This window comes from Chaetodon trifascialis, chromosome 20 (genome assembly GCF_039877785.1).
Source record: "Chaetodon trifascialis isolate fChaTrf1 chromosome 20, fChaTrf1.hap1, whole genome shotgun sequence".
Taxonomy (NCBI): Eukaryota; Metazoa; Chordata; class Actinopteri; order Chaetodontiformes; family Chaetodontidae; genus Chaetodon; species Chaetodon trifascialis.
In genome coordinates, this window is record NC_092075.1 from 9835619 (window position 1) to 9850485 (window position 14867).

Genomic DNA, 14867 nt, shown 5'->3' on the forward strand with positions numbered 1-14867 from the left:
CAGAGGAGGAAGTCAGATCAGCACATCTCGCCGACAAAGCGTGCCGGCTCCCCGGCTTGGCTTGGCTCGGCTTGCGCTCGCCCCTTCGCTGGGTCTCACAGGCCGACCGACAGCGCAACTTCTGTGACGACGCTGGCACATTCACAACAGCGACCGGGGAAGGGTGGTGTTTCACGGCAAAGCCCTTTTGAGTTTCCAAACACCTTTTTATAAGTCTGAAGTCTGTCCCCTCCACCCGACCTGTTAAAACCACGCCTACGCAGCCACACAATTGGTCCGAAAGCGTCAAAGAGCCAATCAAACGGAGCGCTGCTCCTCGTAACATGCAACACATCCATACAGTATGAAGCCCTATGGGCCACAGAGGCGCTAGGAAAATCACGGAGCTGGGACCTTACCACCACCTCTCTCTCTCTCTCTCTCTCTCTCTCTGGCCGTTAGCGGACTTCTTTCTCTGCACACGTCTTTCTCTGAAATGTGTGTGTGCGTGAAAGAGAGAGGAGGAATAAAGTGTGTGTGTGCGTGCGAGGGTGCATGTCCGGAGCAAGTAAAGGCAGGGGGATTATTCGGCGCGATCGAAATATTTCAACACGTCGCCCTCGCTGCAGGACTGACGCCAATAAGAGGGAACGCATTTTAACAGGAATGCCGATATTGTAAACAGCAGCAGAAGAGAAAGAATGCGCTTCAGTCAATTAAGTGACTCACCCGAGTTGGTTTAATTCGACTAATGTCCGCAAGCCAGCGAGACACAGAAAGGTGTCCGATGCGCGTCAGCCTCTGAAGAAAATCGGTCTCGCAGCACTTGTGAAGAATAATGGAGAACATTTTTACATTTCTCTTTGCAGACTTTTGATCCAAATTCACCAAACGACTGTAGAGATTCTCCGACCAGCTTGTGAAAAATAAGTGGATGCTTATTTCTGCAGAGTTGAAGAAGGAATTTCCAAAGCTTGCCAACTTCAGTTTCATTTTTTTCCCTCTTTTTTTATTTTGTCTTGTTCTAATTTTGCTCCTCTCGTGCGCAGACTTCACCGTTGTTAGAAATACTGTTTCACATCCAACCAGCCGTCTACATTTGTTGCCTGCTCTTGGATGAACTTCCTGATGAGAGATCCAGTCATACAAGGATCAAGTATGGCATATCATCCGTTTATACCTCACCGGGGTCCGGAATTTGCCATGAGTGCAATGCTGGGTCACCAGCCTCCTTTCTTCCCGGCTCTGGCGCTCCCTCACAGCGGCTCCCTCTCTCTGCCGGGCGCCCTGGGAAAGCCGATCATGGACCAGCTGATGGGAGCCGCGGAGACCGGCCTCCACTTCTCTTCGCTGGGGCACCAGTCTGCGGCCGCCCACCTCAGGCCTCTGAAGACTCTGGAGCCTGAGGAGGAGGTGGAGGACGACCCTAAAGTTCACCTGGAAGCCAAGGAGCTTTGGGAACTCTTCCACAAGAGAGGCACTGAGATGGTGATCACAAAATCCGGAAGGTAAAATTGATTTTTTTTTCTGTGTGTGTATAAGCCAAAAATGCACCATATTATCTGACATGCAGCAGTCTGTTGTGTACAGTGATAACTCATGATGGATGGATTTGTTATTATACATAGATTCGCAGCTTACACAGATATTTATGCCACATGGAGTCATACAGGATCTATGGAGGTGTTCCAGTTCTTCTGGATAACGTATTCATTTCATGCAACGCTCCGCAGCCTTTCGATTATGGACGTTAATTGAACTTAGACTGCAGCCTAATTGTCTCGCAGTTGTCATGTAAATACGACATTTAGAGCACGATCATGTGTTTTCATTACGAGATCAAAACCCCAAAATAATCCATAGTTAAGCATTTCTCGCTTGATAGAAAAACTGGGACAAAAACTGAGATAAAGCTCCGACTTCCTGTGTGCTCACACAGCCTGCGAACTCAGAGGTCTGTGGTGAACTTTAAAAACGTTAAGGACAACTTGTCTTGAATAATGGGAAATCAGTTGATGGCTAAAACATTATTTTGTGGGGGGGAAAGGGAAAGGACCGGGCTTGTAGATCCTGTATTAATATTAAGCCAGCTGCAGCAGATTCAAACGTGTCAGCATGTCATAAAAAATATGGCCTGTTTATAATCTCATTGTTATCGTTAATGCCCGGTTAGCCCAAACTTTTCCAAAATGCCAACTTAGAGTGCGTGGAGCTCTGACTAAATTATAATCGTCACCATCACAGTGACAGCATGCAAAGATGGCTGCTGTGTCGGTGTGAAGGCCTTTCAAGGCATCAGAAATTAACACACCACCCGAACAGCGTTGATGTGCCGTCTCTAACCAAATCAGGGACAATAAATACATTTATCTGTTTACTCAGCTTCTCACTGGCGTGATAATTATGCACCTTTTCGGCTGATTTGTCTTGAGCAAATAAATTAAGAGCATGCTGCACCAAACCATATCAAACTGAGGCATCAGACTTCTTTTTAATATGGAAAAACATATTTATGTCGATCTAAAAATATTGCAGCTTTTAGGTTATATTAATCATGTTTCTATTTGCCTCATACTCTGGTGCTTATCATATGTTTTCCTTCGTCACAGGCGGATGTTCCCCCCGTTCAAAGTGAGGTGCACTGGTCTGGACAAGAAGGCCAAATATATACTCTTGATGGATATAGTTGCAGCCGACGACTGCAGGTACAAATTTCATAACTCCCGCTGGATGGTGGCGGGGAAGGCCGACCCCGAAATGCCAAAGAGGATGTACATTCACCCGGACAGTCCGGCTACTGGTGAACAGTGGATGTCAAAAGTCGTCAATTTTCACAAACTCAAGCTGACAAACAACATCTCCGACAAGCATGGATTTGTAAGTTCAACTAATGTATGTCAATTTTCCTATTTATCAACTTACCCTTTTAGTTAGTCACATGTCTTATCATTTGCATTTTGATGTGTTTTTTTTATTATTATTATTTGGATTTGATTTTATTTCAGTCCCACTACATTTATTTATTTATTTATTTTTAGAAAACCCTGACCAAGACAGCAATCATTACAAAAATACAAAAATCCCAAATGTCATAAGCGCACACATTGAATTATTGTAATTATTAAAAGGACAAATAAGCCTATATCCACACAGGCGTCCCTGGATCTATAAATCCTTTATTTCACAGATTAAACATTCAGCAATAATTTCCTTGCTTTTTTTTTTTTTTTTTAATGATTTGCAATTTTCCACAGCACTGCATCATTTTTAATTCCTCCTCATGATGTGACTTCTGGTGTCAAATTTAAGAGCATTTTCACAAAACGTGATGATGTTGTGACAGTGTGGCATCAACAGTGCGCTAATCTTTGATTTGTGTGTGTGTGTGTGTGTGTGTGTGTGTGTGTGTGTGTGTGTGTGTGTGTGTGTGTGTGTGTGTGTGTGTGTGTGTGTGTGTGTGTGTGTGTGTGTGTCTGTTTGTTGCAGACCATACTTAACTCGATGCACAAATATCAGCCTCGATTTCACATTGTGAGGGCCAACGATATTCTCAAACTGCCGTACAGTACCTTCAGGACTTACGTTTTCCCCGAAACGGATTTCATTGCGGTGACTGCTTATCAAAATGACAAGGTAAGCACGATTATTGCTCACCGGCTTAACGTTGTATCCTGAATGTTTCCCAAAGTATAGCTGGTGTGTCCCTCGCCCTGTCTGTCAGACGCGCTTTGCTCCCCGTCTTTTTCATGCCCTGCACCGTTTTGTTGTCATAAAATATGAAAGACGTCATATTTGTTTGAGCCTGTGAGAGTGGAGGATCACAGTGGAGGGGGGTGATGTTGCGAGTAGGTGCCATATTCACCAGCCTGTGGTAGGAAAGACATAATTCTGAGGAATGTTATACAGGTTGTCTTCCTTATATTTAATCACGTGGAAAGGATTTGGCGCAGACCCAGACTCTCTCTCACTCTCTCCCCTTCTCCCTCTACGTGTGTGTATGAGAGAGAGAGAGAGAGAGAGAGAGAGAGAGAGAGAGAGAGAGAGAGAGAGAGAGAGAGAGAGAGAGAGAGAGAGAGAAGCTAAAATGGTAAAATGGTTGGGGGTTGAGAAATGAGAAAAAGAAGAGGGGCAACATTGTGCGGTTGAATGGAGAAAAAGAAAAGGGGGAGGAGGAGGAGGGGAGGGGGGTGCGTTTTGGTTGTGTCAGTCTGTGCTGCATGGTAACATTTTATTCTCTGTGAGACACAAAAATAATGAAAATCATCTTTCGTTGGGAAACGATGGCCCTCCTCCCTCCCATGTGCGGTGCTAACAGTGCCGGAGATTGAGAGGAAATGGTGTGGGAGTCAAATTTTGCAAAAGTTTACACAAACAAGCAGCATAGTTCACCCTCATGGAAATGGAGAAAAAAAACGTGCCAGCGCGAGGACTCGTGCGTTCTTTGTGGCGCTTGTGCGTCTGCGTGTTTTGTTTTATGTGTGTTATGTCTGTAAAGCCCAAAAAAAATGTGTGTCTGTAGTCGATTTAGCCTGTTGGGACAATAATCTCCATGTACTGTAAACTTGCAGAAATTAGCCCCAGCGTTGGTGCCTTACCTGTAATTGTAAAAAGAGGCATTGAGTGAGAACACCGCAGGGACGTGACGTGTCAGTCGCTGATATTTAGTTGCACTCTGTTTTAATTATTTCAGATAACCCAGCTGAAAATTGACCACAATCCGTTTGCCAAAGGATTCCGTGACACTGGCAATGGAAGACGGGAAAAGAGGTAAGACAGAGGGGGAAGTGAAGAAAAAAGGGAAGGGGGGAGACTTCAGATGTCTTTAGATGTATGCATGGAGACAGACAGTGATCTCGGTGGACTAAACCCGCGTCAGGCTTCCACATTAACCCGCAGGGAGCCCGGCTCTTCACAGTTGCTAATCAAATAGCTTAATAGGCTCTAGTTCTCTATAACACTGGTGGTAACAGTAGCGGCTTATTCGTTTGCTAATTATTATTATTTTTAATTATGAATTCATCCCCAAAAAGTCAGAAATCATAAAAATAGGTTTTGCTTGCTTTAAAAATGTGTAAGTTGCCATAAGAAGATCGACACATAGACAGGCCTTCTAAAGCAATGGCGCTATAATGGATTTCATATTCTCACCTGCCGCACAGGTGAGTCAGTCCTGCAGTCAGGAGCTTCGTTATCTCAGGTAGAAACAGGCTTCCACAGCGTTCATCGTGCTGCCGGTGTTGTCTCTGACCTGAGAGCTGCGGCCGCCACCTCTAATAACCCGGGTACTTGTGCACAGGAAACAGCTGGCTCTGCAATCCATGCGTTCATACGAGGAGCAGCAGAAAAAGGAGAACGGGGCTTCAGACGACTCCTCAGGGGAGCAGGCTTCCTTTAAGTGCTTCGGCCAGGCCTCGTCCCCTGCCGTGTCTACCGTGGGCCCCCCGCACCTGAAAGGTATGCTGGCAGACCCCACAGTCAGTCACAGCTCCGATCGCAGGCCGTGCGTAAAAGTCGTAAAATGTCTATTGTGGCAAGTGCTTTTATTATTATTCTAATTATTTTTTAAACAACATAATATGTAGAATAAGCTTTATGAGTGTAAAGTGGTTACAGTTAATGAGCCGCTTTTGATAGTAGCTGATCACTCATGTTCAGCACAGTGGAGAAATTAATAGAGCAGTCCTCTGCATTGACTGAGATTAACGGTTAAACATAATGAAAACATGACTACGCTCACTAATTGAAGAGACATTTGTCTGATCAGTAGCAAGAAGTCAGCCTGCTAGGGAAAAAAAAAAAAACCTAAATAAAAATAACCAAAAAATGCTAACGAGTGACAGGCTGCGCATCCACTTTTTACTGGAAGATGATGGGAAATAAACCTCATAGCTGTTTTCCTGTTGAATTGACTGGTCATACTGGTCATACTGGTCACCAGTGTGGACTCTTGTAGTGCAAACAAGTGTCCTGCAGGTCTATTTCTTATTCCAACTGAAAGCACATGGCTATAATGAGGGTTATTATTCTCATGATTCACTAATGCGCAGAAAGGTAACTGATATTCTGCTCCTCCTGCTTTGACAGATTTCTGCGACAGCGACGAGGACAGCGACGACGAGAGCAAAGACGGACACGTCAAAGATGGTCCGGACTCCAGCAAGATTTCCACGACCACGGAGGACGGAAAGGATCATGAGGCGAGCCCAGCTAAGGGGCACCCCTTTAGCATCAGTGACACTACCAGCAGGAACCGCGACAGCGGCCCCAGGACTGAGAAAAGTCAGGCAGACTCACGACAGAGCCCCATCACCGTCATCTCCAGTACCACCCGCTCTGGAGAAGACCTGAAGAGCCCGAGCCTGGACCAGCCCAAAACGGACGAGTGCAGGCCGATGAGCAAAGACAGTTTCATGCCTTTGACTGTTCAGACTGAGAGTCCGCACATAGGCCACAGCCACTTGCATAATTTTGGATTTCCAACAGGCCTAACGGGACAACAGTTTTTCAATCACCTTGGGAGTGCGCATCCGTTTCTCTTGCACCCCGGCCAGTTCAACATGGGAGGTGCATTCTCAAACATGGCCGCGGGCATGGGGCCACTACTGGCAGCTGTGTCCACGGGAGGGGTGAGCACCATGGACACAACTAGCATGGCATCACCTCCACAAAGCTTGACGGGAGCGCCAGGCCTGCCCTTCCATCTGCAGCAACACGTTTTGGCATCACAGGTAAAACCTGTTTTCTTGGGCCTCCTCGCTGCTTTGAGTGAAGCACACGCTGAGTTGCATAGTGTAGCAGACCAGAGGCCTCAGAGGCCCGTGTGCCACATTTAATATGTCAGTTTTTGAAACGTCTTTAATCTTGTCTGGTCTGTGTGCGTGTTTATTTTGTTTTATTGCCAAATAGGCTAATATTCAAAGTTAGGCAACTGCATTTTGGCTGACTAGGCTTTTACAGTCCGCCTTTTATGAATCTTCTCTTTTCTCGTGGCACTGTTGTTATATATTGGCCGAGCTATCAATCATTAAGAATAGCAGATTTGAGAGATGGAGACCACCTTGCAATAGCTGAGGGTGTTGAACAGTCTTTTTTGAAATGAGCTCATTAAGTCTGTTTTAGCGCCACAATGGCGAGTATTAAAATGCCTCATTGGCTCAGAGAGGGAAACATTATGTTTTAATAGACAGCAAATTTGTCTTTTTTCCATTTACTGTCAAAACAAGTGTTATAGCTCCTCTTGCTTGATTGCAGCACCAGACAATAGGACTTTTTACTCGCCTTGGAAATTCTTGAAGCAGCACCAACGCTGTTTACATGCTGGGTGGCAAAGCTTTGCTGCAGAATATTTTGTTAGCGCTGGATTTGTGAAAAGCCGTGTGAATGGGAGCACTGAAAACACTGTGTGTGTGTGTGTGTGTGTGTGTGTGTGTGTGTGTGTGTGTGTGTGTGTGTGTGTGTGTGTGTGTGTGTGTGTGTGTGTGTGTGTGTGTGTGTGTGTGTGTGTTGCCCAAAACTGATCTGCGTTTTGGATCTGGTTTTGCTGTCTATAAGCCAAGTGTCGGGCGGCGTCATTAGCTTCTTAACAAGGTATTATAAGCTCGGTGTGAGTGACAAAAAATGTTATCCAAGGACAGTGAAAGCGGCTCACTGTACATCATTATTTTCACGCATATGTTCCACGTCATTGAACCAAAACGCGGCAGTCTGGTAAAACACTTAATCACCATGCGTTTCCCCTCGATTTCTCGCTGTCTGTTTGGGCACATTTTGCGCTATTATGGCACACAGACGTGTTTGAACTGTATCACAGTGTTAGCTGTCTGTCTGCACCAGCCTTGTGGCTCACACTCAGTCTCTGCGTTTCTCCACAGGGCATCGCCATGTCTCCGTTTGGTAGCTTGTTCCCTTATCCGTACACGTACATGGCAGCAGCCGCGGCAGCCTCCTCCGCTGCCTCCTCATCGGTGCACCGGCACCCTTTCCTGAACGCGGTGCGCCCCCGACTCAGGTACAGCCCATACTCCCTCCCCATGACGGTACCGGACAGCACCCTGCTCACCACCGCCATGCCTTCCATGGCCGGCGGCGGGACCGAGCTGAAGGGGGACGGCATCGTCCCGGCCAGCCCTGCGTCTGCTGTCACCCTGGATTCCACATCGGAGGTGACCAGTCACTCGTCCACCATATCCTCCGGCTCGGTTTCCATGTCCCCAAAAACTTGCACGGAGAAAGACGCCGCCAACGAGCTGCAGAGCATCCAGCGCCTGGTCAGCGGACTGGACTCAAGTCAGGACAGGCCACGGAGCGGGTCCCCCTAGGAGATGTCTTTTCTTCTTCTTCTTCTTTTTTTTTTTTTAAACAAACACACCACCTGCTTCTCGTTTCGTTGTTGTCATGAAAAGTGAAAAGTGTTGACGGTGATGAAGACATTAACAGTTGGAGGACACCCTCGTAGATTCATGCAGGTTTTAAAAAGAAAAAAGAAAAAAAAACAACGAACTGTTGGACGTTTTAGTTTCTGAAATGCACTTTGGTTAATACACATCTGATATGTATATTTTTTCCTTTTTTTTTCTAAATTAAACAACACCTTTATCCTGTCATTTGAATACCGTACAAGTATTGAAACTGAAAAGTTGGCATGGGTGTGACTTACAGATTTGAGGAGAAGTTGCTGCTGTGTCCTGTCTCCTGACTTTATTGTACACGGGGAGAAATGTGTTTTAATATGCACTCTGAATCGATTGGACTCGTTTGAATTCACCACCGTTGAACCTACCTTATAAAGACTGCTGTATTTTGTTCTACACTATTCATTGACTGATTGGCCAAATGTTGCATGCCCCCCTCAAATCCCAACGAATGTCAATTTAACGTAAAAAACGGAAACGAAAAGTAGGAAAAAATATTCTGTTTTGAATACAATTAACTCGCTTGGATTAGGTTATCAGTTTTTCAAACAAATTTGTTTCTTTTCATGCCTTTAAAAAAATAAAAATCAGAATAGGCCTATTGACATGACTGGTGCCCCGGGACACAACTTTGGCCCAAGCATGCGGAATTTAGTCTAAATGTCCAACAGGCAAAGGGAAGCAGAAATTGAAATATTACAAAAAAAAATTGAAAGGTAGTATTGATTAAAGGTGTACATAGGGATATATAAAATATTTATGTAATTATTTCATATTGTTATTGCGTGTAAATACAACGGAGTAGTTTGTTTCTAGGGATCTGTTCTTAATTTATTGTCGATATACCTGTGTAAAGATAGTTTGTGGGCTATTATCCTTTTGTTGCCATCTGCATTTATACCCTCTTAAAATATGGACTTTATTCCTCCCCAAATATCCACTGAGCTAGTTATTCACACTCATGTGCCATTGTATTTTCATTTGTTGTCCCCGTGTGTGAAGTGCTACTGTTTAAAACGAATGAAAAAGCGACAACGCACTGCACCAATGGCTTGAAAAAAATAAAAAATAAAACTTTTCTTTTCCTTTTTTTTTTTTTTTGGAGAGAAGAGCAAAAGAAGCATCGCTTAAGTGTGACAAAAGTGGACTATTTTTTTTTTTTTCTGTTATTAAAATACTTTGCGAACCTGATCGTAAAAGTGCCGCATAATCGAAAAATATGAAGGTTTCTTTTGTGTTTCTTAAGTTGTCAATGGGTTATGTTGTATTGGAGTTATGTCTAGTTTACAACATCGACATCGTGTTCTTGAAAGTTTCAATAAAAATATTGAAATGCCATTTCTTAGTGTATGTCCCTCGCTTTATCCCACTATAGATGACAGCTAATTAGGAGCCACTAATTGGTACATTTAAATTGAAATGAGCTGATTTAAGGCTGGGGGAGACATCCTAGCACCTTGCTGCTATTTCTGCTCGGTGTTGGGACTTAGTCCACTTCAGTAAAGTCATGTGGAGATAGGTTGCGTTCAAGACTCCAATTAAGATGACTCAAAGATCCGCAGCTCCGCAGATTGTACCTGGGATCCTACCTGGACAAGGGGCCGCGCGCTGTAGCCTAATTGAGTTTTTTTTATTGGTCTCACTGGCGCCAGCAGCAAGGTGGGGCATTTACTATTACTGAAGTTAAAGCTGATAATAGTTGTCGTGATATTTAAAAGGAAGATATTTGAAGAAAAAAAAAATCATCTCTTTTTTTTTTTGTAATTTATTTCTAAAGAAAAATGAAATAAGCAGCAATCTGGCCGATACTCCCTCTGAGGTGCGCATCTCGGGGTATCACATTCACCAAAAAGTAATTTGGGGTCACTCAAAAGCGACAGCTCCCGTCCTTCCCCGCCATGCATCAGAAGGCTGCTTTAAAAGCTGTGCTGGCAAGGGACAGCATGAGAGGATTCAGATGAGCCGGACACCGCTGATGCGCCCTCACCGCCTGCTGAAGAAGCGTCACCAAGACGGAGTGAATCCTGGGCAAAAAAATCCCCTGATCACTCTCTCTGCTGCACCTCGAGTTTATCAACAGCTTATCTTTGTTTGTATATTGTCTGGTTAATGTGTAGCAAGCCTGGCGCTGGTGAATAGGTGTAAACATGATACAAGCTGTCTCAATTGCGCTGTCTTATTGCTCACCTGGCGCCTTCGATGGGCATATCTTCCATTTTATTGCACGGAAGGCGACAATGCGTCTGTAATCAAACCAAGACACGACGCCCCCAAGCGGCTACGGCGCTGGCTTCTTAACAAGCAACACGGCAGAGCGAGCCAAAGGACAAATCCCGGGTGAGATCTCACTGAGGGGTCAGTGATAAGGATAGCCTGACCTCGTCAGACGGCTACTGTAAGTTCTCTTATTGTGCAGCACTTTATAGCTAATAACAACGCGCAATTTATCTATTCCATACAAGCTGAAGCCAAAAAGAAAAAGAAAAAAAAAACAGCCGGCAAATGTATTTAAATTAAAACCAGTGTGGCTGGTCTGCAACCATGTGCGTTTAATGGCCTGATCCCACAGGACGCACCAAAAAGAAGAGAAGTTATAATATGTGAAAGAAGAGAAAAGAAGAAAAAGCTCAAGGACACCATTCAGTCATTGAATGGTCACTGAAAACAAAATGCAGTGAGCCAAACACGTGTATTCACGACTATTTGGTAATGGCAACCGGCCCAGCATATATTTTTCAATATATGTGCTTGCCTGCTATTATTCTAATGACATGTAAGTATATTAAGAAATGCACATTTTGATCTGCGCACCTTCACCCAATTTGTGTGTATAATGGCCTCCGCTTATTAAATGTCAGTTATTTTGGTGAATATTTGTAGCCCACAGGCTTGACGATGTTTCCCCTCGGGGGGGCTCAGACTGAGAAAAATATGACACTTTTAAAATCCAGCGACAATAGCCGCAATTTATGGCAAGTACGTCTGCTGTGTGGTGGAAGAAAGTGTTTCCCGCGTTGGCTTCACCCTCAGGAGGCTCGGCTTTACTGCTGGATTGACAGTTCCGTCTCCCAGGTTGCCTTCACTCACATGTGTGGCACGGGCCCGCTGCGCCATCTAGCGGCAACTAATGGTGAATGAATGGAAAATCTTTTACTGCTTCCGTTCCGACTGATGAGAAATCCTGCGAGGTGAGTTAAAGGCTGCACTTTTCTTGTCGGATTATTACAATTATTTAAGTAATAAAATGATTAAAATTCTGCTGATTTAATAAATCTTTCATTCTGTAGTTGTTTGGTGGAAATAAGGCGCATTTGACTCTGTCCATGTGCAGTGTGGCTCATTTTCTAAAAAGATTCAGTGTTTTGCATCATAATGTGAAACTAATCAGCATATCTTAAATAAAACCCATAAAATAAATCCAACAATTAAACAGACAATGAAAAAAGTCAATGTGCTGCTAAAAGAAGGCAAAGCAAAATTTTGTGCAGCTTAAAAATATTTTACTCAACTGAAAAAAAAAACCCCTCAAAATAGTAAATTACTGTTTAAAAACTAAATTAAAGTAACATTGCTGACAAGGTTTTTAAATGAAGACATGCAGCTTGTTCTGAATTTACCAGCTATAAGCCTCATGAAGTTATCTAATGTGTGCTCTGATTAGTGGACGGCAGACTGTATGAGAAGCTTGCAGGAGAAGTGTCCATCTCTTTTTAAATAACCGTCCCACCTATATAAATCAAAATCAAATGTTTAACTGAATGTAATGCGGTAAAATCAGCATCTGATGTTAAGTTTTCTACAACATCAAGTTGCATTCCAAGAATGTGTTTCAACACGATCTCTGATATGAAATGTAGCTGAGTAGATCATAAATTACACTGGGGGTAATAGGTGTGTCCGCGTGTGTGAATGGGGGATGTTCAGCTCTTTGATTTTTATATAGTGTTAAACATATTTTCTAGGTTTGTAGGTGAGCATTATGATTAGCTTGGGTATGTTTTACTCTCACTTTTTGGTCGTGTAACAAATCTGTTGTCAGATCTGTTTATTGCGTTTCAGGTTTTACAGTCAGAGATATTTTAGAGCAAGATTCATCCCAGCCTCTGAGGTTTTAAAGACAAGTATTCTCCCCCGTCAATATATATGATAATGATGCTCCTTTGGCATTTTTATTTTTTATCCAAAAGCCTTGAAACAATGTCAAGACAAAAGTTTCCCACGCCTCTGAAATAACGGAAATCTCTTAAGGTTCTCTGTTCACTGTAAAGTGACGTTCACCAGCCACGTTCAATCAGGCCTCCTGTGACAATTTGTATCATTCAGTATTATGAATTTCCACCACAAAAGTTTAAAACTGCACCCACAGTTAACACGTACACACAGAGAGAAAGGTGCTAAACTGAATTTAGATGCATTCAGTCAAGTTTCCTTTATACACAGTGAGTAAGTCTGTTGTAAACAGACATAACCAAGGAACAGTGCAGTGTAACCACAGGCTGAGACTACTTTCTCAAGAACAATGATCGCTCAACTTTCCAAACTTTCCACTCTTGGATGGCAATTCCACTGCTATGGTTTTTATTTCATTAATGAAAAACTAGTTGTGCCAGTCCTCTTTAAAGAGCACTGGCAGGCCTTTAACAATGTTTTCTCAGCATAATCTTATTGGCATGCAGGACAGGCATGATATCGCTAGTAGATTATTCATGCTACACACTCGCACACCCACAGACACACAAACCAGAAAAACACCCTTCCTGCATGCACTGATTTGCATGTGCTCATGATTGTTAGTACTTATGAATGAAAGCACACTTCTTTGAACTTGAAAAATGGCCAAAACAATATTATATGATTACATTTTGCATTTCTGTGCAATATATTATCTGATTTTAATTTGTCCTGCTGGGCATTTCTTGAAAGACTTAAAATGTTGCACGGCACGATATGACTGGCATGCCTCAGGATGCACTGAGGGATACTTTAATGCAAAACCCTCAGAGATTTGTCATGTTTTCACAAACAGCACTCACGGTTACGGCAGCGTGTAGCACAGAATTCCTTGTGTTGAACTTAAATCAGTAACATTTATATATTCGGGCTGTTTGTCAGAATGAATGTTAATTAAAGACACTGGCCTTTTCTGTCTCCATTAGAAAGCACAATCTCAGTGGCTCAGAAGTGCTGGTTAGAGGTAGCTATGCACTGTCCAAAATCAGCAACCTCATGTCATGCTGCAGAAAAAAGGAAAGATCTTTTCCTGTGATATCATTAGGAGCAAACATCTTGCAGATCATAAGGATCAGAGGTCGAAAACAGACAGACAGACAGACAGACAGACAGACAGACAGACAGACAGACAGACAGACAGACAGACAGACAGACAGACAGACAGACAGACAGACAGACAGGTGAGAGTGATCATGATTTGATATGGAGGCATCTGTGCATTTTCTATTTCAGTCTGCTTTGCCTCTTGGTTGAGGGCAATGTGATTTTCATTGCCATGGCAGTTCACTCTTACATGAAGTAGCAGCGCACTCTAGTGTCCAAATATTATTACTACAGAATTTTTCACCAGGAGCTGGAGCTCAAAAACTTTGACTGAAGGAGGTCAGATGATAAATTATTTCTCACTTAAGGAGAGGAGAAGAAGAAAAAACATTGGGGCATAATTTTCCATCTTTGTTTTTATCTTTTTTCCTTACAACTTCGAAAAATCCTGATCACTTTATAAAGAAGGGGGGTTTAAAGTTCATAACACATGCAGGTAAGATGGGAAAGCACACCGCCACTGAGAGGTAGAGTTAATGTGTGACTGTTAAACATTTATTTATTTAAAAAAGATTAACTAGATCAAACTCACTGATGTATGCATGCATGCCGAGCTCAAGGTATTCTATAATTAACTCCAAAGGTTTGATGGAAAGTAACGCTCACTCTAAAACTTTTGTTATTAATGTTCTTAAAGTGCTGTAATGTACTGTCAGAGGTTCTTTTTAGTTTACTATTGTTGAGAATATTACAATTATTAATAGTATTATTGTTATTGCAATTGTTGACTGTGATTTCACTTCATTTCAAAAGTTCCAGTACATAGATGAATGTGCATCAAAGCCTTATTTGCACATTCTTTTGGTGAGAATTCAGGAGTGAATCATTTAATAATAGCAGTACAACGGCAACGTTCATAAATGTGGTTTATTTTTCGGAACGCCCTTCCCAAAATATGAAAAAGTGGGCAATGATATCTAGTGGTGTAAAACTATGACGCATACATGAAAAGAAATTCAGGATGGTCCGTTTCTGTTATGTAAGGTGTGGCCTGAAGAAGAAAAGATGCCTGTGTGCCAGGACAAAAACATCAAACGGAGGTGCGAAAGAAACTCAAGTGTTTCAAAGAAGTTGCGGAATGAAAGCACAACTTCTGCCTGTGCGACTGTTTGTTTTAGAGGAACAAGCCCAGCAGGAGTAAAC

General features: G+C 43.0%; 1 protein-coding gene across 2 annotated transcripts; it reads left to right on the forward strand.

The window, feature by feature from the left end:
* The first annotated feature begins 435 nt into the window (after positions 1-435).
* tbx3a (T-box transcription factor 3a) lies at positions 436-9105 on the forward strand. Of its 2 annotated transcripts, none has more exons than XM_070989739.1 (7): positions 436-1487; positions 2589-2871; positions 3466-3612; positions 4670-4746; positions 5276-5433; positions 6064-6707; positions 7851-9105. In XM_070989739.1, the coding sequence occupies exons 1-7, from the start codon at positions 1096-1098 to the stop codon at positions 8295-8297; spliced, it is 2148 nt and encodes a 715-aa protein (XP_070845840.1). In that variant the 5' UTR covers positions 436-1095; the 3' UTR covers positions 8298-9105. The 2 variants fall into 2 exon arrangements, with proteins under 2 accessions (XP_070845840.1, XP_070845841.1); XM_070989740.1 differs by having other exon boundaries at positions 2589-2856.
* The last annotated feature ends 5762 nt before the right edge of the window (positions 9106-14867 follow it).

Coding starts and splice junctions, on each gene's coding strand:
- tbx3a (XM_070989739.1), top strand. CDS start 1,096: ATGAACTTCCTGATGAGAGATCCAGTCATACAAGGATCAAGTATGGCA. Junction 1,488..2,588: donor GTGATCACAAAATCCGGAAG/GTAAAATTGATT, acceptor CCTTCGTCACAG/GCGGATGTTCCCCCCGTTCA. Junction 2,872..3,465: donor GATTTGTAAGTTCAACTAAT/GTATGTCAATTT, acceptor TGTTTGTTGCAG/ACCATACTTAACTCGATGCA.